General features: G+C 50.8%; 1 protein-coding gene across 1 annotated transcript; it reads right to left on the minus strand.

Annotated features, from left to right (window-relative positions):
- Positions 1-1141: 1141 nt before the first annotated feature.
- On the minus strand, positions 1142-20790 carry RPIA (ribose 5-phosphate isomerase A). The gene is made up of 9 exons (XM_058024308.1): positions 20608-20790; positions 14990-15050; positions 12967-13022; positions 8106-8165; positions 6813-6877; positions 6431-6499; positions 5795-5936; positions 5229-5328; positions 1142-2332 (listed from the first exon to the last, which is right to left on the minus strand). Exons 1-9 carry the CDS (start codon positions 20788-20790, stop codon positions 2235-2237), a joined length of 834 nt encoding a protein of 277 aa, XP_057880291.1. The 3' UTR covers positions 1142-2234.
- Between the last annotated feature and the right edge of the window lie 5014 nt (positions 20791-25804).

The following is a 25804-nucleotide window of genomic DNA, read 5'->3' on the forward strand; positions in this document are numbered from 1 at the left end:
CAGCCTGGAAAAGCAAGGACCAGGGACTGGAAACACTCTGCTGCCTGTACACTTCACCTTCTTCAAACAGGCTTGTGGCAAGGCAGTGAGCATCAGTGTAAGCAGGCTGTGCTGGTGGCAGGGCAGAGCCAGGGCACAAAGCCACCCCAGGAGGGCATGGATGGACTCCCTGCACCACACCTGGGTGTGCTGGCAGGTGAAGATGAGGATGGCCATGACAGATGAGGGAGCCTGGCAGCCTCCAAGGGAAAGGACACGACCATTCCCAAGGGCCCCTTAAGTCAAACCCCATCTACTGACTCTGCAAATGTCAGCTGGGGGAGCTTGCACAAGGATTCAGACTCTGAATTTTCCCCAGGGGTTTTTATTGCCCACAGACATTTTAATTCCAGCTGTGTAGTGCCCATAACCCACAGCCCAAGTCCCACCCCAGCAGGGAAATCTGCTGCAAAAGCCCCCCCAGGATCCACCCCAGCACCCAGAGCAGCCCAAGAATCAGAGCTGCCCATCTCCAGGCCATGGAGCCCCTGCTAAGCACAAAGCTGAATGAGATCACAGCTGGTGCAGGGCCAGAAGTGTTGGTGCAGTAATGGGTTTATTGGCTTTTTGAGAAGGAGCTGTTTGATTTCAGGCAGAGGAGAGTCAACAGCAGCGTTCACTCCTGCTAATCTCATTTCCAGCAGCACACTGAGTGAGAAGGCACTTGGGCACAAAGCTGTGCTCGATTGCTCTCTGTTTATCCAGGATTACATTAGGAGCCCAAGAGCATCTGAAAACAGCCCCTAGCCAGAGCCAGGGCTTTGCAAATGGCTTCTGGCTCGTGGGAAAAGAAATCCCAGTGTTTCCAGCAAGCTGCTGGCAGTTTGCTCAGTACAAGAGCTGGATTTAGATGCACAGGTTTTAGGTGTGCAAATTGAAGACAGTGTCTGTTGAGGAAAGTACAGCAGATAAGAAGTGTTGACCAGATAATTTGGTTCATTTTAAATAATTCATTTACCTTAAGAAAATTCAAATGCAGAAAGGGTGGATTTGGCCAGGGTGAGGGATTCTTGCAAGGGGGAAGCTAGCAGACCTTGGTCTGACCACGATCTGCCCCATTATCCACAAAATAAGTTACTTTGAGAACAAAATTACCACCAAGTCTGGTATAAGAGCTCTTTATTTCAGTGTCTAAAACACAAAGAGAGGGCTTGCATTTCGACATCAGAACCATGCAAAGCACCTACACACCAAAAATTAGATACTGAACGCGTGTCTCTCTCCTGCTACATGTGGAAAATTTAGGCAGGAAGACTCCATTTTCCTGTGCGTTCTGCTCTATCCTTCCACAAATCAACCAGCTGAGGGGTGATAATTAACCTTCATTGCAAACCAGATCATTTGCCACTGAACACTGTTCCATGCTGCCCTAAGCTGCTAAAATATGCTCCTGTAAGTTCATCAAGCACCCAGTTCTGCTCTTTGTCTAAAAGGACAAAGTCCCAAACGTCTCCAGCTACAGGACAGACTTTAATCAGAGGTACTGAATTAAATGACAGCAGAGTTTGGCTCAAAGGATGAATGTCTCCTCCACACAGAAGCCCAGAAAAGGCCCTTAGAAGTTTCCCAGAGAGGGGATGTAGAGACCACCCTAGGCTCAGAGAATTGTCATGTACACAGAGGACAACCAGACATCCCGAACTATTATAAAACAGTGGTATAGAAAAATAAAAGGCATAAAATACTGAACCAAAAAGGTTCCAAATAAGGCATCAGCAGGTCCCAACTGGATGTGCTCCTGTTACATACATCACCCTCCCAGCCAGGATAGTTAGGAACGATGCATTAGGATTGTATTTCTGACTTCCACCATTAAGTGCTATGAGCAACCAGAAGGGTTCAAGTTCTCTTTGAAAAAAAAGAAAATAAAACCAACCAAACCTCCAAACACAAAACCAGGGAGAGTAATGTTTTTGGTTAAGTATTTCTTAGAAAAGAAAATAAAAACGTTAAAGCAATTCATTGAAACGACTCATTAAAAAAAGACAACATTCCTGTAAAGTAAAAATATATATATATATAAATAGAATCTATTTTTTGTTTGTTTGTTTTTCTTTAAAAAAAGAGACATTCAGTATCACATCAGCGGATCCTGATGGGCTTCCCCGCGGGTCTCCTGCGACAGCCGCCGCTCCTTAAGGCAAACGTGGGCTTGGCACGGGTGGGACAGCCTGGTCCCCGTGTGGCAGGGGCTGTCAGCAGGGCGGCTTCTCCCTCACGCTCACCGAGCCGTCCTCCATGCCAAAGTACACCCGCTGTGCCATGTCGATGAACAGCCCCGTCTCCACCACGCCTGGGGAACGAGAGATCATTTTACTGCCAGAGTCACCAGTACAGCACTGATATCCTGCACAGTTACTGCCAGAGTCACCTGTACAGCACTGATATCCTGTACAGTTACTGCCAGAGTCACCATTCCTGCATCCTGTACCTGTACAGCTCTGATATCCTGTACAGTTACTGCCAGAGTCACCATTCCTGTACCTGTACAGCACTGATATCCTGTACAGTTACTGCCAGAGCCACCAGTACAACTCTGATATCCTGTACAGTTACTGCCAGTCACCATTCCTGCATCCTGCACAGCACTGATATCCTGTACAGTTACTGCCAGAGTCACCATTCCTGCATCCTGTACCTGTACAGCTCTGATATCCTGTACAGTTACTGCCAGAGTCACCATTCCTGTACCTGTACAGCACTGATATCCTGTACAGTTACTGCCAGAGCCACCAGTACAACTCTGATATCCTGTACAGTTACTGCCAGTCACCATTCCTGCATCCTGCACAGCACTGATATCCTGTACAGTTACTGCCAGAGTCACCATTCCTGCACCCTGTACCTGTACAGCTCTGATATCCTGTACAGTTACTGCCAGAGTCACCATTCCTGCACCCTGTACCTGTACAGCTCTGATATCCTGTACAGTTACTGCCAGAGTCACCAGTACAGCTCTGATATCCTGTACAGCTCTGATATCCTGTATTGTTACTGCCAGAGCCACCATTCCTGCACCCTGTACCTGTACAGCTCTGATATCCTGTACAGTTACTGCCAGAGTCACCATTCCTGCACTGTGTACCTGTACAGCACTGACATCCTGTATTGTTACTGCCAGAGCCACCATTCCTGCACCCTGTACCTGTACAGCACTGACATCCTGTATTGTTACTGCCAGAGCCACCATTCCTGCACCCTGTACCTGTACAGCACTGATATCCTGTATTGTTACTGCCAGAGTCACCATTCGTGCACCCTGTACCTGTACAGCTCTGATATCCTGTACAGTTACTGCCAGAGTCACCTGTACAGCACTGATATCCTGCACAGCATTGATATCCTGTACAGTTACTGCCAGAGTCACCATTCCTGCACCCTGTACCTGTACAGCTCTGATATCCTGCACAGTTACTGCCAGAGTCACCATTCCTGCATCCTGTACCTACAGTACTGATATCCTGCACAGTTACTGCCACAGGCACCACCCCTGCCTTTACACTCACCTGAAAGACTTCCCTGTAAGAGATCACCTGCCTGACATTTGTTCAAATGTTAAAACTCAGCAGCTCTGGTGCTACCTCTGCAATTTGTAGCCCATTTGTAAATGTGCTTTTGATTGATTGCATTTGATTGTGGGGTGCTCTGCCACCCTGTTCTTCTAAGCCTCCTGATGTTTATATTTTTGTAAGGGAGTTTCTCACGCACTTTTCATGTAAATAATGATTGCTTTGCAGTCCTTTCTGGAGGAGGAGAGAATTGATGGATTGCTGGTTTGACCAGTGTGGTTGGAGAGGTGGCAATTTCATCCTCCAATCCACGGTCACTTTTGAAAGTCTATAAATATTGGAGTTTGGAAATAAACTGCTCTCTTTTTACCTTGGACATCCTAGCTTGTGTGTGTTATTCATTTTGTGTCCTATTGTGACAGTGCTCCTAACTTCACAGTGATCACTGAGACACAGCCAGAGGCCAGGAAGGTAGATAGAAATGGAGACAAGGGCTACCACAATCACAAGGTGGCCAAAACCCTTCTCCCAGCACTGCATTTAGGCTTTAACAGCCACACATTTAGGCTCATCCACTTCTGCGTAGAGAAGAAGCTCTTCTTCCCTGAGCAGGTCCATTTCTGAGCAGGAAACAGGTGCCATTATTCACTATTCCTTTCTCAAACAACAGGAGATGCAGGGAAGAAGCTCCTGCTGTGCACAGCAAGCAGGCACTGTCTGCCTCTTGCACAGGCACAGCTTTAATGGTACAGAGATTTGTACAGGCATGAGCAGCAACTGGGTTAGGATATGGAGCACTGCACTGGGGCAGCCCAGAGCACCAGAGATCCCTTCCAACCCCAACAATTCTGTGATTCTGTGATAAGCACTACTGAGGGAAGCAAAACCACTGACGAGAGCCTCTGCCTGGCCTGGGGTTTCAGTTGTGGAGCCAGGACAATACATGGCTGCTTTGTGGGGATGTTGGCAACTCAGTTTGTGCAACAAGATCCCTGTTCCTGCATGTTCTGTGAGGGCAGGACTTGAGGGACAGGCTTTGCCAAGATAACCAGAAAGGCACCCAGCTGCTGCTTCCCTGAAGCTCAGAGAGTGCCAGTGCCCTGGGTGGTGCAGAGGCAGCTCTGGCCTGGGCAGCAGGTCTCATGCCAGGCAGGGGTCCTTGCAAAGAGGCTGCTTTGTTTGCAAACAGAGCACTCAGCCACTGCTGCTCGAGCCCAGCAAGAGCTTGAGTGCACTTCATCCTCACAGCAAGGCCAGCAGGGAGGGCTTCCCAATGGGAATGGGATGCAGAGCTGTAAGCTGCTCCTGGAAAATACAGTGCAAACCTTCCCTCCAGAGTGCACTGGTGTTTCACCAAAGTCTCTCTCTAAAGGGGCACAAGGAGAGTAGGGAAGAGAACAGGACTGTTGTGCCTTATGGGAAACAGTGTCAACATCAGCCAGCATCACCCCAGGTTTTCACCACCATGTGGGAAAACCCCATGGGCACAATTGTACCAACTGAGCTGACTGCTCTCTTGAGTACAAACAAATGCAGGGACCTGCAGGAGGGCAGCAAACACACACACACACACACACACACACATTCCCTCCTATCCAGGAGAGAGCTGCCACAGTCCAGGTTACTATCACACACCAAGCCTCAGCCAGCTTTTGTGGCTTTTAAAAAATGAGACATCACCTGGTATCATTTTGATGGCAGAGTTCACTTCACGCCACTCGTGAACCTTGTCAAACTTCCAGTCCAGGATGAAGTTCCCATTGTCTGTCACCACAGGGCCCTGGAAGCAAACCCAGCTGTCATGGCATGAGCTCTGTGTCTCCTGATGCCAGCCAGGGACTGTCACAGCCCTCACAGTGTCCCCACTGCAGTGCTTTAGAGTCGTCATTCACATAAATTGTGAGTGAAACAATAAACCTGTCAGTGAAACCATCACCCCCAACCTGAGACCCTCTCTGGCAGCTCAGGCTGCCCTGCAGCCCCCCAACACCCCCAGAGCCAGGCTGGCAATCCCTCTGCTCCCTGCTCCACGAGGCTTCTTTAGGAGTCACAGCCAGAGAGGCTTTCAATGAGCAGCCTGAACACATAAATAGCCAATCCAGTAACCAAAGTACAGTAAGGAGGGATTACATGAGAAGTCACTTGTGGGAGTGAAAGCCCAGGTGTCACCAGATGAAATCTGGTCCTCCCTTTGCCCCTTTGCTCAGGAGGGTCCCCAGGGAAGCAGGGCTCACAGGGACACTCACTGCTTTGTTAACAGCCATCCGCAGCTCCACGACTCCGCCAAACTTTTTGGTCAGGGCTTTGGTGACAGGGACATAAGCCATGGGGATGACCTCGATAGGAACTCCCTTCTTCCACTGCTCCCCAAGGCTGTCAGATTTTTTCCTGAGGGCACAGTTTGAGGTGGGATTAGTGCTGGACATTACACTGCTGACACCATTAACATCACCCCAGGCCTTGGCAAACCCCTCAGGCACAAGGCTCGGGAGCACACAGGCTCAGTCCATGTGGCAAGAGCCAGTCTAATGCACAGTGCTCCATCCCCTCAAAAGCCCTGTTCTGACATGCTTTGGACAAGCAGAACAGGAGTTGTTTTCTCCACAGCCCCATGGCTGGAAAATTTATCCCATGCTGACAATCAGGGAGCTCAGAGAGCAGAACTGCCACTTCCCCACAAGCTCTGCTGACTCCCAAGCAGGCCTGCTGAGTTGAAAATTAAGAAAAAAAGATAAATTGAATTGCTGAAATACTGGGAGCCAGGCTCATTTCCACCCATTCCTGCTCTCCTGTAACCATTGGAATGACAATGAGGGCCTAGCACAGCACCATCTGAAACCTCCCATGGAGGGGAAAGGGATTATGAACAGCAATATCTTCACCTGTAATCAGCAATAACAATGAAGCACTTTGCAAATCCTGCCACTATCTTCTCCTGTGTCAAGCAGCCACTGCAAGGGGGAAAAAATAAAAACAAAACCAGAAAACATCAGACTGCTCCTCACTGTGCCTAATGGCCTTGAAACCCAGTGCCCTCTAATATGTTCTGGGTGGTTTTGGTGCTGCCATTGCCCCACAGCCATCCCTCACTTTGTGCCCCTTGTCCCTGGCCAGGAGCCATCTCCCACTGTGGGTGCACACACAGCCCTGCACAGGATCCCCTCCAGCCCAGCCCAGACACACCCAGAGCCACACAGGCATGCTCAGAGCCCCCACCAGCCCTGGGACAGACAGACAGACAGACAGACGGACAGCAAGGCTCACCCGCCACCTTTGATAAGGTTGAGGTCAGAGTCCACCTCATCTGCTCCATCGATGGCAACATCAAGCTGTGGGGAGAGCAGCAAATGGCTGTGGGAACCCCTCTGTCACAGACATCTTTTCATTAAAATCCTTTCCTTAGGACTTTTCCCCCTTCTGAGAAGCTGAGAGGCCTCAGGAACAAAATGTAAACAATGGCTATCTGCTGCTGTGGGATGCAGCAGGTGCATCTGTGATTGGTCTCATGTGGATGTTTGGATTTACTGACCACTCATGGCAGAGCTGTTCTTGCTTTCTGCCTGGACACAGAACTTTGCTATTCATTCCTTTTTTATTCTTAGCTTAGCTAGCTTCTGAGAACTTTCTCTCTATTCTTTGTAGTATAGTCATAATGTAATATATATCATAAAATAATAAAATCAAGCCTTGTGAACATGAGGTCAAGATTCTCTCTCTTCACCCTGAAGGCCCTTGCAAGCCCTGTACCACCCCTCCCCTCACCCAGGCCCTGCTCCTGCTCAGCTCCAGGGCTGGGGTGTCCCAGGCAGCAGTGGCAAATGTCACCAGAGCTGGCACCACCTTGGTGCAGCCTGAGCAGACACAAGTGTGTGCTGGGCCAGCCAAGGACACCCTGAGAGCACCCAAGCCCCTCCAACAACCCCAGGCATGTGAGAGGAACAGAAACCCAAACCCACTGCTGGCCTGCAAGGCACATCTCTTGAGCCTCTGGTGTTCTTTAAGGACCAGCATGAAAGATTTTACCAGGAAAAATCTTTGACAGTTCAGCACCACTCCTGTCTCAAGCCTCATCTTAATAGACATGCCAAGCACCTGGAGGCAACACAACCCAGCAGCCTTCTGTCATCTAAAGGGACAAGAACCAAGAAACAACTTGGGGGAAAAATAAACTAAACCTGTTCAAATCATTAAGGTTAGAAAAGACCTTTAAGATCACTGAGTCCAGCCATTCAACAAACCCTGCCAGGTCCCCACTAAACCATGTCCCTGAGCATCAAATCTACATGTTTTTTAACAATTCCAGTGATGCTGATTCCACCACTGCCCTGGGCAGCCTGTTCCAGTGCTTGACCAACCTTTCAGTGCAGAATTTTTCCCTAATATCCAATCTGAGCCTCCTGTGGCACAGCTTGAGGCTGTTTCCTGTTGTCCCAGCTCAAGTTCTGCAGTGTGGCTGCCCAAACTCAGCCTCAGGGAGGACTAAGGAGCCTGGACACTTTCTGAAGCACCAGGTGAGAGGAAGGTGAGCTGAGGTCTCACCTCTGTGGTCCCACTCACCTCTGGATTTCGGTCCAAGTCACTCAGGGTTAAGCCATTCTGCAGGATCAGCTGACGAGCCTGTGCACCAAGAAGAGAACAAACAGCATTTACCAGTGGCAGGACAGGAAAACAGACTCCTGGTGTCCTTCCCTGGCTGCAGCAGGAACACACAGCAAGGAGAAAATGATGCTTCCACACCAGAGCTGTTTAATCAAAAGAAAATCCTGCTGCTGATCTGAACTAAAATGCTCAGGTGGTGCAACAGAACTCCTGGGTTTGGGTGTCTCCATACCAAACTGCAGGAGGCCTCATGAGCTTGGTGGGAATCACCTGTATCTAAGCACTAAAGCAGATTTGGAATTTTGAAACCCTGTGTTGTTTCAGCTTGGACATCATTCTCCCTCACACCCATCCAGCCCTTCTTATCTCCTCCAGCTGAAAAATGGGACCAAGAAAATTAAGTATTTACACCACAGCAATGTGGAACTAACAGAGAAAACATTTTTCATATTGGAAATAAGCTAAAAAGTAAATAACAAATGCACAGCTCGTGGTAAAGCGTGGGAAGCCGCTGACACAGCTGCTGGGTGGCTCTGACCTGCAGTGGCCACGTGTTTCCCTCTAGTGGCAACACAACACAGGGCACCCAGAGCTGCCCTTGGCTCAATCCCTCAGCTTGAACAGGCACCCACAGAATTGTTCAGCCAGGTTTGCTGACACCGAGTGCAGCCCTTAACCCAGCACTGCCCAGGCCACTGCTAAACATGTCCCCAAGTGTCACATGTACATGGCTTTTACCTCCCTCCAGGGGTGGTGGCTCCACCACTGCCCTGGGCAGCCTGCTCAGTGCCTGCCCACCTTTCCAGTGAATAAACTTTCCCTGATATCCAACCAAAACCTCTCCTGGCACAGCCTGGGGCCGTTTCCTCTTGTCCTGTTATTGTCACTTGGGAGAAGAGGCCAAGGGGCTGCCCCTCCTGTCAGGGGGCTGTGGAGAGTGAGGAGATTGCTTTTCTCCACCCCTCAGCTGCCCCTCATCACACCTGAGCTCCAGACCCTTCCCCAGCTCCACTCCCTGCTCTAGACACCCTCCAGCCCCTCAGTGCCTTCCTTGCATGAGGCACAAAACTGAACACAGGATCCAGCGTGGCCTCACCAGTGCCCAGTGCCCAGGGACAATCCCTGCCCTGCTCCTGCTGCCACTATTGCTGCCACAGGCCAGGAGCCCCTGGCCTCCCTGGCCACCTGGGCACACCCTGGCTCATGGCACCAGCCCCCCAGGGCCTGTCCTGCTGGGCCACTCTCCACCCACTCTGCCCCAGCCTGCAGCTCTGCACGACATTGCTGTGGCCTAAGAGCAGACCCAGCACCTGGCCTTGCTGAAGCTCAGACCCTTGGCCTTGGTGTGTCCGTCCATCCATCCATCCATCCATCCATCCATCCATCATCCATCCATCCATCCATCCATCCATCATCCATCCATCCATCCATCCATCCATCCATCCATCCATCATCCATCCATCCATCCGTCCATCCATCATCCATCCATCATCCATCCATCCATCCGTCCATCCATCCATCATCCATCATCCATCCATCATCCATCCATCCATCCATCCATCCATCCATCCATCCATCCATCCATCCATCATCCATCCATCCATCCATCCATCCATCCATCCATCCATCCATCATCCATCATCCATCCATCATCCATCCATCCATCCATCCATCCATCATCCATCCATCATCCATCCATCATCCATCCATCCATCCATCATCCATCCATCCATCATCCATCCATTCATCCATCATCCATCCATCCATCATCCATCCATCCATCATCCATCCATCCATCACCCATCCATCCATCATCCAACCATCATCCATCCATCCATCCATCATCCATCCATCCATCATCCATCATCCATCCATCATCCATCCATCCATCATCCATCCATCCATCCATCCATCCATCATCCATCCATCCATCCATCATCCATCCATCCATCATCCATCCATCCATCCATCATCCATCCATCCATCATCCATCCATCATCCATCCATCCATCATCCATCCATCCATCCATCATCCATCCATCCATCCATCATCCATCATCCATCATCCATCATCCATCCATCCATCATCCAACCATCATCCATCCATCCATCCATCCATCATCCATCCATCCATCCATCATCCATCCATCCATCCATCATCCATCATCCATCCATCCATCATCCATCCATCCATCACCCATCCATCCATCATCCAACCATCATCCATCCATCCATCCATCCATCATCCATCATCCATCCATCATCCATCCATCCATCCATCATCCATCCATCCATCCATCATCCATCATCCATCCACCATCCATCCATCATCCATCCATCCATCATCCATCCATCCATCCATCCATCCATCCATCCATCCATCCATCCATCCATCATCCATCCATCATCCATCCATCCATCCATCATCCATCCATCCATCCATCCATCCATCCATCCATCATCCATCCATCCATCTATCCATCTCCATCCATCCCCTGCAGACCCTTCCTGCCCTCCTGCGGATCAACATTCCCACCCAGCTTGGTGTCATCTGCACAATCTCTAACTGGTTGAACTTTCCATGTTACAAATCTTCATTCAAGTGAGATTCCCTCCTTGCACAGACTCTGCTCAGTCTGAACTTGCCACCACGCTGCAGCTGGACCAAGAAACCCCATTTCAGGAGCCTGGATCAGCTGATTCCCCTGAATTCCACCCACTGACACTAACAAAGTGCATCAGTCACAGGTACTGCCATCCCAGAAATATTAGAATTAGTAGGTGGCACTCCTGGCAATGAGATTAGAATGGTTTATCATGGCATTTCATAGCATGCAGTTTTAACACCCATGGGCTGTGGGGCCCTAAGGACTCACAAAATGATAGGAATAAAAATCAGTGGGTTGGCATTCATCACGTGGTGTCCACAAAAGGAGATTTCAGGGATCTGGGAAACTCAAAGCATTGAAAACACCGTGCTGCACATGCAGGCCAGACCCTGAAGAGGCTCAGTCAGCAGTGTGGCAATGAGGTGGCTTGGCTCCCTCCAGCTCTGCCTGCCAGGCACGGGGAGCAGTGGCAATCAGCAGCAGAGCTCCCATCACTGAGGGAGGAGTGAGGAACTGCCCAGCCTGGGCAGGAGCAGTCCCAGGGAGCACACTGAGTCCCGGTGAGCAGAGACAACGCAAGGCCAGGGACAGATACTGATACTTACCCTGCTCTAGCTTTACTGCTGGAGATGGATTAGTGCCCTGACAACAGGGGAGGGAGGAGTATAAAAGCTCACTGAAACCAACTCTTCCTTGCCATGACCTCAGGCAGCCATCTACACCTGTACACAGTGAAAATAAAATGCTGTTTTGCTGAGCTGGGAACGCTCCACTCGGCAGTGGTTGAGGTCTAAGGGACTGCAAGAGATACAAGGCAGCCCCACGTTGGGAATTTGGCTCCTGCAGGTGTACAATCCCTCTCTTCCCTTTAACAGCAACTTTTTGTTTTACTGGTAAGAAACTCCATGGTGTTAAATGAACTATGACAACATTTCAGGGCAGGACAGGCTCCAGCCCACGCTCACTACAAGAACTTAATCAATATTTTGTTTAAGAACTAATGACTGAATTCAGAGTACTTTTCCTAAATTCCAAGGGGACATGGCATTTCAGGGTGGGAATCATTTGAGACAGATCAAAGACAGACTCTCACCACAGCCTATATAATCAACAGAAGTACCAATATAGGTTAATTTTCTTTTTTTTCACTTTCTGGCCTTTGAAGGGCCTTGCACCATACCCCAGCCACCTGCAACAGCTGGGAAGAGAGAGCCCTGTCACCCCCACACCTAAACAACTGCAGGATAGGAGGATGTTAGGTTTTCCTAAGATTCTAGGCTAATTCAGGTTGGTCTCCATTCATCCCACCTCCAGGTGAAGGCAGGGTCAGCTCCCAGGTTGCTCAGGGCTGTCTCCAGCCAGTCCCTGCACACCTCACAGGACAGGCTCTGCCCCGCCTGCCACACTGCCTGACTGCCCTCACGGTGACAGGAGTGTGACAAAAGCACAGCCCCCAGGCCCGTGGGAAGGACATATGCCCAATTCCTTGCCTGGGGTAGGTGGCAATCCACCTAGCCTTGAGGACCCTTCAGGTGGTCCCCACTGTGTCACCTCTGCCTGCCCAAAAGGAGGTTCCCACCTCAGGGAGCAGAGGCAAAGAGACCAAAGCCAGTTGCCAAGGGCATGGGAGATGCTCAGAGGCTTCCCCAGCACATCTGTATTCCACCACCAAGCCAGGCTCTCCCTCTCCCTCCAGCCCTCTCAACATCCAGCTTGGTATGAACCAATTCCTGCAAACAAGAGGTTAAGCCAATTTCTCTTCTGCAGTTTCTTATCAAATCCAGCTGATGCATGTGAAGCTCCTGCTGAAAACACAAGAGTTTCCCATTATTCTTTACAGCTGTCAGGGCTGATACAGACTCAAAGGAGACAAAGTGCCTCCAGTGAGCTTTGCACTAGGAGCCTGGTTCACCACTGAGCAGCATTTTCCTGCAGGTGGGATCCAGAGGAAGCCACACACCAACCCTGGCACAACCAGCCTCACCACACAGGCTCCAAATACAGCTCCCAGCCCCGGCTCAGGTCAGGGTAACACAGCACCTTCACCCTCTTTCTGCAGGCTGCACCACGAGTGCTCTCTCTGGTGCTTTTGGCTCACTCACAGCACTGTGACCCAGAGAGGGGCAGGGTGGCTCCCACAGCCCAGGGGGAGATGCCCTGCAGGAGTGTTTGGAGTGGCAGGAAGCAAAGGAGGAAAGCAAAGCACTCACCTGAAAGGATGTAGGGATGCAAACAATGGTCAGGTTCTCCTCCTTGACTCGCTCAGCTGCAGGCAAAAAGCAGAAGCCTTGGTTAGTTCATTGCACAAGGCAAAACCACAGCAACTTTCTCTTTAAGAAAGCTCAGTTTTCAGCCTCCCTGATCCACTGCAATTACTTGCTTGGCTTGCAAATAACTCAGTCACGCTCAAAATGCAAACAGGTGCCCCCTCCATAGGCTGAGGCTCAGTTTCAACACAAATGTTTCAACACCAGCCCAAGCCACCATGAGCCATTAACCTTTATGTCTCCAGCAAGAGAGGAGCCCCAGCAGCAAATCCTCACCTGGGAAAGGGGCCCCATCCCCTCTCTCACTCCACTGGACAGGTTTTTGCTGCTCTCCATGTAAACACAGAGCTCCAGCAGCTGTCTGAAAGGTTTGCTGGCTTGTTGCCCTGGGGACATCACATTAATTTATTATAGAACATTTAAATATATAGCAGGGAAAGAACTAATAAAGTACAGTATTCCATTAAATGGAAGGAAATATTTCCTCCCCCAGGCTAACCTCAAATGACTAAAATCTATTACTAAGATATCATTATGGATAAAATGTTATTTTAGTAATTACAATACCAGGCACAAGCCAACAGCCTAGGAGCCAGCAAGAGCTCATGCACCAGAGCAAGCACAGGAGCTACATGCTCCAAGGTAGTGCTGCTGCTGGAAGGATTGAACATCCAGCTCATGAGGCTGATGTTCTTACAAGCCACATCCCAGTTCTAAAGCAATCAGGAGACATGGAAAGCCAGAATCTGCAGCCTGGAACAGCCACTCCTCTTCAAATACAATAGGCATTTATTTAGAGACTGATTCTGTGCTCAAGGAGGGAGTGGTTGCAGTACTGAGCCAAGCCCAGGAGGCTGAACAGCAGCTCCCAGACAATGAAGTGATCACACACAGAGTGGGGAAATGGTGACAAGGGACAGCCCCAGCCCTGCTGTGCCCCTGTGCTCAGAACTCAGCTTGCTCTGGGCTGCAGGACAGCTCTGCCCAAGGGAGCTGAACAGGCAGAGCCACCCAGGTGGGACACACTGAACGGTGCTGCCCAGAGAAGTGGTGCAATCTTCACACCTGCAAGTGTGGATGTAACACCTGGGAGTATGGTTTGGTGGTGACACAGTGGTGCTGTGTGGGGTTTGAGGATCTGGGAGGTGTTTTCCAACCTTGATGATTCTGTGGTTCCCCCTCTGTACCCAAGCAAGACCCCAAGAGCAACAGGGCTGATCCTGCACTCCCAACCCACCATGGCCCCACAGCTGCTCTGCTCTGCACCCAAGGACATCCAAAGTTCAGCACCTCCACAAGAAGGGCTGGGACTGCCCTGCAGAGGAACTCTAAACCTCTGCACCCTCTGTAATGAGCCATAATTACCCTCACACTCACTCTGCAAAGCTGCATTTGCCTCACTTGAATATTTTGCTGAATTTTTCTGAATCACTCCCTGAGCAAAGCCCTGCACCTGGAGCAAGCAGGTAAACCTGGCTGCAGGGTGCATACATAAAACACAGCAGGATTTCACATTCCTCATTTTCATTACACCTCAGCAGGGCCCTCAGTGTGAATCCTGTGGATGTGGGGAGCAAAAGGAGCCCCAGGCACACGGGTTAAAGGAAGCAGAGCAGCTGCATGGCCCCGAGCCACACAGCAAGCCAGCACTGGGCAGAGCTGGCAAAGCTGGAACCAGACCAAGGAGCTCAGCTCCAGTTTGTGGTGGGTGCCAGTGCAGAGCTTTTCCTGGCTGTCAGGAACAGCTGGCAAATCATTACCTCCTCAGGACTCCCAGGCTATAAACTTGGAGCCCAAGGCTCAGTTTTAACCTTCAGCTTCAAGCAGGACACAGCAGCCAGTGAGCAGACCCAAGGCATCAGCTCTAAGTCAGCACACAGGTGATTCTGGGGTGTTTTTGAAGTAGTTGGGGCAGAAGGAAAGGGGGATTTTTGTGGTGGGAGGGACAGGAAGGGGAGCATCCTACCTAATCGCTGCACCGCGTGTACAATCGTAGATCCGCTCCCGATCCCAAGAACTTGATTGTTCTGCAAATCAAAGACAGAGGAATGCTGTCACTGATCAAAGACAGAGGAATGCTGTCACTGGAGGCTCCAGACTCCACTTCCCCAGCAAAACCGGCATCATGAGCACATGCAAGAGGAGCCCTGTCCAGGGATGCCCGTGGACACAGCATCTCAGCACTGTGCAGGCAAGGCAGGGAACGCGCTGTGCCAGCGAGGGCACGGCCGTGGTCTGCGGCCAGGGGATCTTAATCAACTCTGCCTCTCATTAAGGACATGTGCTTGCTAATTACCAGCACGGCCCCATCTCAGGGCGTTCAATGCACACTCACTGGCGGTTGCTGGCATTCCATGAAAGCTCTCCTGCCGGAAAGCTGTGAATTTCAGACAATACCACAGAGGAAGAAGGGGAAACAACCTCAAGATAAAATCTTCCCAAGGAAGCCACACAGTAAAAGGCTGCATTTGCTGCCAACCATATCATTAGTAAACAGCACAGATGCACCAGCAGCCAAAGCAGAGAGCACAGCAGCTGTTCCTGTGAATAATAAAGAATGTTTTCCAAAACAAGAGTGTAAAGCTGCCTATAGGAGAGTCCAGCAAAACTTGGAATGCGGGTGAGCCTGGCAGCATGTGCCAGGAAGAGGATGAAATTTTGTGAAGAGGATGAAATTTTAACCACAGCTCCATCCTGGCCTTTCTGTGTGTACTGCCTGATTCAAAGATCACTGCCTGTCACCTGCAACACAGATACACCCCTAAAAGGTGCTGCAGGCTGAGGGTGGCTGGGTGCTCTCGTGTTACTTGTGCAAGACATGTTCTCTGCCACGTCAGTCTCTGTTTATCATCAACTCAGTTTCCCATCCCCTGTAAGTGACCTGCAGCCTTCTGCACTTCCCATTTTCAGTGTATTTCATTTTCTTTGGATGGGATCCAAAGCTTAAATTGACTTAAAGAGGCCCAGTATCACCACAGAGACTTCAGATGAGGAACATATGCAGACAAGCAGAGACGCAGGCACAGGGCTGTTGTGCATTATCTCTCGGACATTAGACAGATCTGGAGCTCTTTCCTCGTGTGCAGCACATCCAGAGCTGGGCAGCTGTGGGAAAAGCCACACCTGCAGCACTCCAACCAGCTAAAATCCTGCTGTCACTCAAGTTTACCTGGAAAGGTGGAGTTCAAGACAGGTCACACTCCCCTAGGATTAGTCATTTCTCTTGCTTCTGCAAGTTAAAAGCTCAAAGAAAACAGAAGTTCTCCAAAACCAGAGGCCCAGCTTCCATCCCAGCCCTCACTAAGCACTGTGACTCTGCAGAAGCTGGGCACAGCAACAGGTCCCTGCAGCGTGGCCAGCAGGCACCCAGAGCTCCTGGTGCCCCCCAGGCAGCGGCAGAGCCAGGCAAGGCCAGCCAAGGCCGGGGCAAGCCAAGCTGTGCACAGGGGGCAGGACATGGGCAGTACCAGCGCTCCCAAAGGACTTGTTCTGACCCAGGAGAGGCAGTTCCTTCTCTTTGCCCTCATTTCTGTAGGGTGGGACAGCTTCTTGCAGCAGCTGGGTACCCTAGAGGGATGGGGAAAGCTTCAGCATGGGCAACTCCACTGTAACGAAGCAGGAAGAGCTCACAAGGGTCCCAGCCCATCCATTTATCAGTGGTTAGAGGTGAAGCAGCACTTTTAACCAGCCTAAACTGTGCTGCCACAGCCCCTGCCTTACATGACTCCCACCTCTCCCTCCTCAGCTCCAACCCCAGCCAGACCAAGGGCAAAACCAACCACAAAACATTTTAAAACCAGGGGCAGGGCAAACACTGGTGAGAAGCAGAGCACCCAGGAGCAGCACCTCATGCAAAAAAAATATTACATTTCATGTTGTTTACCATAAACCCACCAAACAAAACCCAGGCACTGAGCCACAGCACAGCTGAGGACCCTTTTGGGTGAAGTGGGCAGTGTTTTAACATTTTAGTAATTAATTACAGCATTTTCCCTGCCAACCCAAGGGCCTAAAGACACTGCCCAGCACCACAGGAGCCAGCAAGGCAACACACACAGAGCAGCACCAGCAGCACAAGGCACTGGCCAGTCCCACCTGAGCTTCCAAGGTCAGAGAGCAAAGACCTTGCTAAAAGCAGCAGATAAACACAGAGCAAAGCCCAAAGTTTGCTCAGTCCCCTCTGGGGCAGTAGGACATGGGGCAGTAGCTGTATTTTCATTTCTAACAGAGTGCTCACGGGGCCTGCCCTCAGAGGTGTTGTATAAAGGCAAAGCCTGCTCTCCCCAAGTAGCTTACAGCTCTAAAGCCCCAGCCTGTGCCAGCCCCACTCCCCCAGGCTGGCACAGCCCCACAGCCATAAAATAAAATAAAATAAACTAAACTAAACTAAAATAAAATAAACTAAACTAAAATAAAATAAAATAAAAATTAAAATAAAATAAAAATTAAAATAAACTAAACTAAAATAAAATAAAATAAAAATTAAAATAAAATAAAATAAAATAAAATAAAAATTAAAATAAAATAAAATAAAATAAAATAAAATAAAATAAAATAAAATAAAAAATAAAATAAAATAAAAATTAAAATAAAATAAAATAAAATAAAAATTAAAATAAAATAAAATAAAACCAGAAAAATTATCCTGTCCTAATCCCCCCTCGCACAGCCAGGTTTACATGTGGCACACAAGGAGCTGCTGTCCTGGCAAGGCAGGGATGGGGGTGAAGGTGGATCCAGTGCCAAGCTCCCGGTGCCACAGATTTATGGCACAGTTGTTAAGCAAGAGAGATTTGTCCAGCAGAACCAAGCCCTGGTGTCTCCCACACATCCCTGATGTGCAGGGGAAGCCCCAGCTTTGCTTTCAGAGGCAGCATTGCCCCCCTTGAGAGCTCTAAGAAGCAAACACAAACCTGTCCATTGCCAACAGCAGCTGCCCCCTGCCAGTGCAAACTGAGAGCTGAGACCATCCCGCTCCTGGGCAGTGACCCTGAGCTCCTGCTCCATTATTTCCTGGAGCTTGCACAACCATTGGGGTGTTACCCCAGACACTGCTCATTTACTTAACTGGCATCACAAGCTGGACATTGAACTTTCATTAGCTGGGAGACAGCCAGAAACATTATCCTAAATTTGCCTGGCGATAAAACAGCACAAAGGGCAGTGATTTCACTAATAAAGTCCAAAAGTACTGGTTTTACCCCTAATCAAAGGAGCCCCCATTTATGACATCTCACAGCAACAGTGGTGTCTTGGGTCATCCTTGTGAGATGGGTCCTTCCTCCCATGACTGCTCAATGCACAATTTGGGGCTTCCCTTGGGTAAGAAAATGGATTTTTATCAACTGCCAGAGCCCCCAGGCTCCCCCATCCCACAGACTGGTCACTTTTGATGGTGTTGGCCTGGCAGGGCTGGGTCTCACACACATGTGGCAGAACTTCCACGGGACACAAGGGAAGCCATCAGCAGCTGAACCTCAAAACACTACTCCAGCAAGGGGGGAGCAGGAAGGAAAAGGGATTTTTTTTCTCTCCCCTAACTGCCAATACCTACACTCTTAGCAGGAGCTCCTCGGCCCGATTTCGGCAGTGCCATTGCGAAAGGGCTGGCACAGAAGCGATAAAGCCCTGCGTGACTGCAACCGTTGATCCTGAGCCCCCCAAGCGGGCGGTGCCAAACCTCAGGCAGCTCCAGCCCTCGCTGACATTCACGGGGCTGACTCAAGCCCCGGCTGCACTGCCCTCCCTGCAGAGGACAAGGCAGAATCCCCTGCTCAGGGACCGTCGCTCCTTGCCTGGGTGCTCACAAATGGGGTGTAGCAGCAGTGCATCCTGGATTTGGAGAAAGGAGCAGCACCTGGCATTAGCCCGAACTCCCACCACAGCCCAGCTCGCAGGAGGGTGCACAGTGAAAGTTTGGAGGTGCAAGACATTACCCCAATACACAGTGCTGAGCTGGATCAGGCATGAAGCTGCTGCTGGGGAGGCACACACTGGGGAAGGAAAAGCAGTTTTCTTCCTTTGCCTCAGCTAAAAGGAGTGAAGTCCGAAGCAAAGGAGAAAGAGGCTCAGCAGGACCCATCCATGCACCCCAGGGTCCCTCTTTGCACCCAGGACTGTTCATGCTCCAAGTCGGGGGATATTCTCAATGCCCCCCACTGCATCCATGAACCTCGGCGCTGCTCTGTGCACTGCAGGAGTCCGTGCCCATCCGTGCCCTGGGAAGTTCAATACATTCCATGGCCATTCCGTACACTGGGGAGTGCCGGCACTGCACAGCCTGTCCCGCACCTGCAGCTGCCTCACACAGCCCCGGGTCTGCCCGTGCACTGGAAGGCTCCGTGCACCCCTGTTTTGCGGCCACTCTGTGTTTTGTGTGGTCACGGCAAAACCCCAGAGTTGCTCTGTGCACCCCAGGGTCCATCCAGAGATTCTGTGCATTCCACGGCCCCTCTGTGCATTGCGGGGTGCCAGCACCCTAAAACCCGTCCCTGTCCCCAGAGCCGCTCCATGAACCCAGGGCCCTCTGTGCTCGGGGAGAGTCCGTGGCTGCTCTGTGCTTTGGGGTGTCCCTGCACCCCAGAGTCGCTCCATGCGTCCCAAGGTCCGTCCGTGCACCGTGGGACTCTGCACTCCCTGTGGCCGCTTCGTGCCTTGGGGAGTGCCGGCACCCCAGAGCCTCTCTGTGTGCTGGGGGATCCCGCAGCCCGTCCATGCACTGGGAAGCTCCGTGCACTTCACTGCCATTCGGTGTACCAGGGGGTCCCGGCACCCCAGAGCCTGTCCCTGCAATCCAGAGCCACTCCATGCGCTGCAAAAATCCGCGTACCCCGCGGCCGCTCTGTGCTTTGTGGAGTCCTGACACCCCGGAGTTGCTCCGTGCAACTCTCGGCCCCTTCGTGCATTCCGAGCCCCAGCACCCCAGAGCCTGTCCCCGCTCCCGGAGCCGCTCCACGCAGCCCGGGACCCGTCCGTCCCTCCAGACACCCCGTGCACCACGCGGCCGCTCCGCGCATTAGGGGTCCTGACACCCCGGATTCGCTCCGTGCACCCCGAGCTCCGTCCGGGGATTACGGAGAGGTCTCTGCACCCCAGAGTTGCTCTGTGCACCCCGAGCTCCGTCCTGCACTGGGAGCCTCCACGCACCCCGTGGCCCCTCGTGCACTGGGGAGTCCCGGTACCCCGGAGCCTGTCCCTGCACTCCGGGATCTCTCAGTGTACTGGGGGCTCCGTGCACCCCAGAGCCTCTCCATGCACTGGGAAGCTCCCTGCACCCCATAGCCGCCCGGTGCACTGAGGGGTCCCGGTACACCAGATCCTGTCCCGGCACCCCGGAGCCGCTCCGTGTACTGGGGGTCCCGGCAGCCCAGAGTTTGTCCCGGCACCCCGAAACCGCTCCATGCACTCCACGGCCACTGCATGCATTGGGGAACCCCTGCACCCTGCAGCCACTCTGTGCTTTGGGGGGTCCCTGCAGCCCGGAGCCCCTCCCGGAGGTTCCGCGCACCCCGCGGCCGCCCCGCGCCCCGGGGCTCCGAGCCCCCCGCGCCCCGCAGCGCCCCGCAGCACCCCGGGCTGCCTCACCTGGACGTGCTTGTCCACGGCGGCGAAGGCGGCCCGCTTCTTGGCCTCCTCTGCCATGGTGCCGCCGAGCCGCCCGCGGGAGAAGCCGCGCCGCGCCGCCGCCCGCCCCGTTCGGACCCTCCCTGGCGGCCGGGCAGCCAGGGGCGTGCTCCGCAGCAGGGCGAGCCGGCCGGGGAGCCGCATGCCGGCGCGGCCCGCCCCCGGGGGGCTCTTCCTCACGGGCTGCAGGCCTGGGCCGTGCCGGCTCCTCTCCTCCTCCGCCTCCACCTCCTCCACCTCTTTCTCCTCCGCCGGCAGGCTGGGACTTGTAGTGCAGCGAGAGGCGAACTACAGCTCCCACAATGCCAGACAGTGCCGGAGCCACTTGTTGCATCGATGTGTAAGTACTGAGTACTCGCTAAGTCCCGAGAAACCCATTTCCAGAGGCTGGAAAGGTTCAGGCATTTCCACCAAGAGCAGAGGGATGCGGGGTGTCCCGCCGGGAAGTGCTGGGGAGGAGGAAGGATGGTGGCGGGGAGAGCCCCTGCAGGAGGCCAGGCAATGCACTGAGCTCAGGGAGTTACTGCAACTCTGGCCGGGCTGTCACAGCTTTTGAGGAAGAGCCTTTCTTGGACTTTCACTCAAACTTTAGCACGATCTCCCTCGAAATTAGCAAGATGGACATGAAAAATGCCAGGGGTCCTCTGGGCACATGGTATCAACCAGCACTTAGTCCTTACTCCACCCTGCAGGAGGGTCAGGACAAAACCCCTCGGAGATCTCCCGTCCTGAAGCACACAGAGCCGTTTTTTATTTACCATCTTTTTCCCCTCTAGCCTGGGCTGACCTTTGATTAAGTCGCTTCTGAAACATACTAGAGAGGCACAGCAACCTTGAAGTCCCTCTACAGCAGCATTTTCACTCCTGTGAGCGACATTAGGACCGTTCACAAGCACCTCAGTCTCTCTCCAGCTGCAATCCCACAAAGAGGGATGAGAATTGCAGGTATTTACCCCTTCACTACTCACTCCAAGGCCAGGCCACAATTCGTAGAGAATAATCTTTTTATTTGCTCAACAGAAAAGCTGCCGCTGACTTCTCTTTTTTAATTCTGTGTATGACTGGCTCGCTTTTGCTGCCAACCTCTGATTCTGCTGTGATTTTCAAGGACTAGAAACATTTCCTTTTGTTCTCCCTGGGCCGGCTCATCAGCCCCTGAACAATGGGGTGGGATTTCAACAAAGGCTCTATTATCATTGCCCGGGCTTATCTCATCTCGGTGAGGCCTTACCTTTCTGTACGGAGCAGGTGACTCGATTTTAAGAGCTGCACGTGGTTCTGTGCAGTGGTTCAGTGTTTTTCTGCCAGCTGGCAACGATTTTTCCTGCAAGTTACCCATTTGAAAGGGTGAAAACACACATCTAGTGGGATATATATTCAGAGGGAATCAGACCCAAGCACTGTGCTCTTCCACGATGCAAGAAGGGTAAAACTGAAGGAGCAGCTGACTGAGCTTGGGGAGACATTGCAAGAGCAGGTAGTGACAGGACAAGGGGGAATGGCTTTAATCTGAGAGGAGGTTTAGATTAAATATTAGGGGAGGAAATTTACTGTGAGGGGGTGAAGCACTGGAACAGGTTGCCCAGAGAAACTGTGGCTGCCCCAGTGTTTAAGGCCAGATTGGAAGGAGCTCTGGGCAACTTAGTGAAGTGGAAGGTGTCTGCCCACAGCAGGGGTTTAAACGAGAGGATCTTCAAGGTGTTTTCCAACCCAGGCCACTCCATGATCCTATGATGATTCTGTCCAGTATCCTAAGTATTTGACTGAAATGAAGAACAGTCACTAGGGTTTTGTGTTGACTCAGGAACCCCATCCTGGGAAATCCCACTGTTGTGGGCAGTGTCAGTGCACAAGTGTGGGGTGATAAACCTGTTGTACCCTCAGAGCAATGGCTGATGGCTTTGGCTTGAAAAACATCTTGCAGTGCCTGGGGAAACACAAACATTTCCACTTCTAGATAATGACCTTTCTGTTAGCAATTTATCTGAATCTGTTGGTGAGTTACAGCTCCAGTGAAAGCAGAAAATCTTTCATTTATGCTGTGCTGAGCCTTGCCTGTGCACTAAAAATTGGTATTGGGCAGTTTAGAAACGTATTTTCTGTGAATTTCAGCAATGACCAGCTCTGTTTGCAAACAGCTCAAAGTCCTTTTGTACAAGCCTGGTTTTGTCCCATGTCAAAGCTTCTCCAGGAGCCAACTCACCCTGTGTGCTTCAGTGCCAGGAGCAGTTTGAAGCTGCTTTGAACAGACATTCCACCTGTCAAACAGCAGCTAGGAGGTGTTAACCCTGACCAGAACCACGCTGAGGAACTGAGGAAAGGAGCAGCTCAGCCCTTCCAGGCTGCCAGGGCGACTGCGTGACTGCGGGCGCTGGATTCTGCATCTGAGGCTGAAATTACATGCTAGGGAAATTACATGGTAGCTGAGATAACAGCTTGCTGTTGACAAAAAGGGAAGAGCCTGCTCTTCACTGCTTTCACCATCCACACGCAGCCTGGCTGCAGTTTGTGCTGCTGCTGGCATTGCCACCACCCTGTGCTGATTCACCTTGCCACGAAGGCAAGAACAGGCAGCTTCTTCTTGCCAGGTGAGTGAGGTTGAATTGGGTCAGCCAAACTTAATATATCTCTCTGAAAGGGAGTTCTGTAACTGGCTTAAGCTGCCCTGGTCTAAGACAGGAAAAAAAAAGGAGCATTCCCACCTTATGGTCCATCACTTGCCAAGTTTTCCTGCTACTTCCATGTGTTGGCAGAGAGCTGCTCTTTCTGAAAGGTAAAGCAACCAAAAAATCAAGGTCAGTTTTCCTTGACCTTTCCTGAGGAAGGCAGCAAGATTGATCAGTTGGGAGAGGGAAGGCTGTGGGACCATCTCCCATGGCAGGCTTGACCCAGCCTAAACCAGCTGGAAAAGTGCATTCTAACCCGAGTGAAATCCTGGTGAAGGCACAGCCCCCTGCGTGGCAGATGGGTTGATCCAATTAACTACTCCTCTCTCACTGATTGGGCATGAAACAGCTAAAATCCAACACCCATGAAAGTAAAACTTCACCAACACACTAGTGGAACCAAGTGGGAGATGGAGATTTCCCAGACAAACTCTGGTTGGCAGCAGCACTCCAAGCCTGTCACATCCCTGCAATCTAATTTTTTATCCTGCAAACTCCAGTTCAGTGACATTTCCTCTGAATGACACCTGCCTGTCGCCGGTTTGATCCGTCGGGTGGAGAATTACTCGGTTTTATTCTGCTTGGACACGGCATCAGCAGGGGTGCCGGTGTGCTAATTACAACACGGGCAGATTTTGGGAGGTCTGCATTCTCCTGGCAAAGGGAGGCGCTGGGAACGGCCCTGGGCACAGGGCAGCCGCGAGGTGGCACGCTGGGCTTTCACTGCCGCGCCTCGCTCTTCCAGGAGCGAGTCATTCGGGAAAAGCAGGCAGCTCTTCAGTGCAGTTATGTAAAACATCATTCCTGCAAGAACAGGCTTTGATTTCCACACAAGTGGCTAGTTAGATCCGAAGTTATTGTCATATGACTGAAATAGATCTCTTATGTCAGTCAAAACAGAATGGAGGATGTGAGTCATGCTTTGCAAAAAGCAGGAAGTTTGGTTTTGTTGGCAAAAAATTTTTAATACAGAGAGAAAATTATAGGGCTGCATCGCCACGTTTGTCATAAGGATTCGAGAATAACGTTGTCCATCCTTTGGAGCAATGTTTCCAAAACAAGAAAAAATAATAGCTTCTTTGCATTCTGATGATTATTCATTATTCCTCGGTGCCACGGAAGGGAGGAGGAGTCTAGAAGGAAACGTGTGCTCTGGTGAGAAGCGCCAGATCCTCCCCAGAAGGAAAGGCTGCGATTGGGAGGCTGCTCCTGCTCGGGGCGGGGGTGGGAGGGAACGCCAGGGAATGAGGTCATGCTGTGGCGTTTGTTCTCCTCAAGGGAGAGAAACCTTCCTCACCCAGCACAGGTGCCACTCTAGTCATGAATATCCCGATATTCTGGAAGTTTCTGGGGTCTGTGGTTGTGTCTCTGAGTCCCTCAAATGACTGGTGGGACAAGAGATGAGTTACTGTAAAAATGGCATGGAATCAGCTTTTCTTCATTGTCCAGGAATATAATGGAGTTTAAAATGTAACTAAATTTACCCTTCAGTGTGACTGTTCCAAACATCACCATGCAAAAAAAAAAAAAAAAAGAATTTAAATGGAGACAGGTGCAAGGGTGGGCAAGTCAGAGCAGAGAGCCAAATGTGTAAGAGAAGAATTTTCTTTGGCTTGGTTTGCCCAGAGAAACAAGGAATTTGATTGCTCTTTATAAACATTTGAACGGGTAGACACTCAAGAGAGAGGAGTTACCTAATTAAGAAAATAGTAGCACAAGAACATATGGGTACAGTAATAAAATGTCATTTAAGTTACTAAAAATGACATGTGCCATTTGGCAGGTGGCACAGGGTAAGTTCTTTTGGACTTTGTTATAATGAGGGAAGTAAAAAAACCCAAACAAAGATCCCTGGATTGCAATTCAGTGGTTGGCTGGGGTGCAGTGTTTGTGACCTGGGTTTGCATACACCTGGTGCTCTAAAAGACATGTATTTCCAAATCATCAGAAAATAGGAGTGCAAGCAGGAAGAAAAAAAATAGGTAGAAGTCTAAAAATTACAATTATGAGCTCTTTTTAAAGAATTCTTTGGGCAATCAAAGAGCCACAACTTCAAGAGAGAAAAAACATTGACAACTCTTGTTTTATTAATGGACTGGAGAGTGTGAGTAAAATTAAAAAAAGAAATAGCCAAAATGGAGAAAGCAGGAAATAAGGAAGTGTTGGTATAAATGAGAAACTGAGTAGTTATTGGAAGTGAAGCACATCAAAGGAAATCCATAGCTGGCAAGGCTAAATCCCAGAAAACTACAAGTGAATGGTACAGGCCCATTACTAGATGGACATGATTAAAATGTCAATAACAATGCAGAAGTGTTCATGGAACATTTATGATCTGTGTTTGTAAAGAAGCAGGAGGATCCCTGTGTGGGGGTCACCTGACAGGGCTGTGATTCATTTCAGTGCATTAGTGACCAGTGGAGCTCTTGTCTTCCAGGGATAACTGTGGCCCAGGAGGCTGGAAACAGCTGACTGCAGACTTGTGTGTTGAC

The sequence above is a fragment of the Melospiza georgiana genome, chromosome 5, assembly GCF_028018845.1.
Source record: "Melospiza georgiana isolate bMelGeo1 chromosome 5, bMelGeo1.pri, whole genome shotgun sequence".
Classification (NCBI taxonomy): domain Eukaryota; kingdom Metazoa; phylum Chordata; class Aves; order Passeriformes; family Passerellidae; genus Melospiza; species Melospiza georgiana.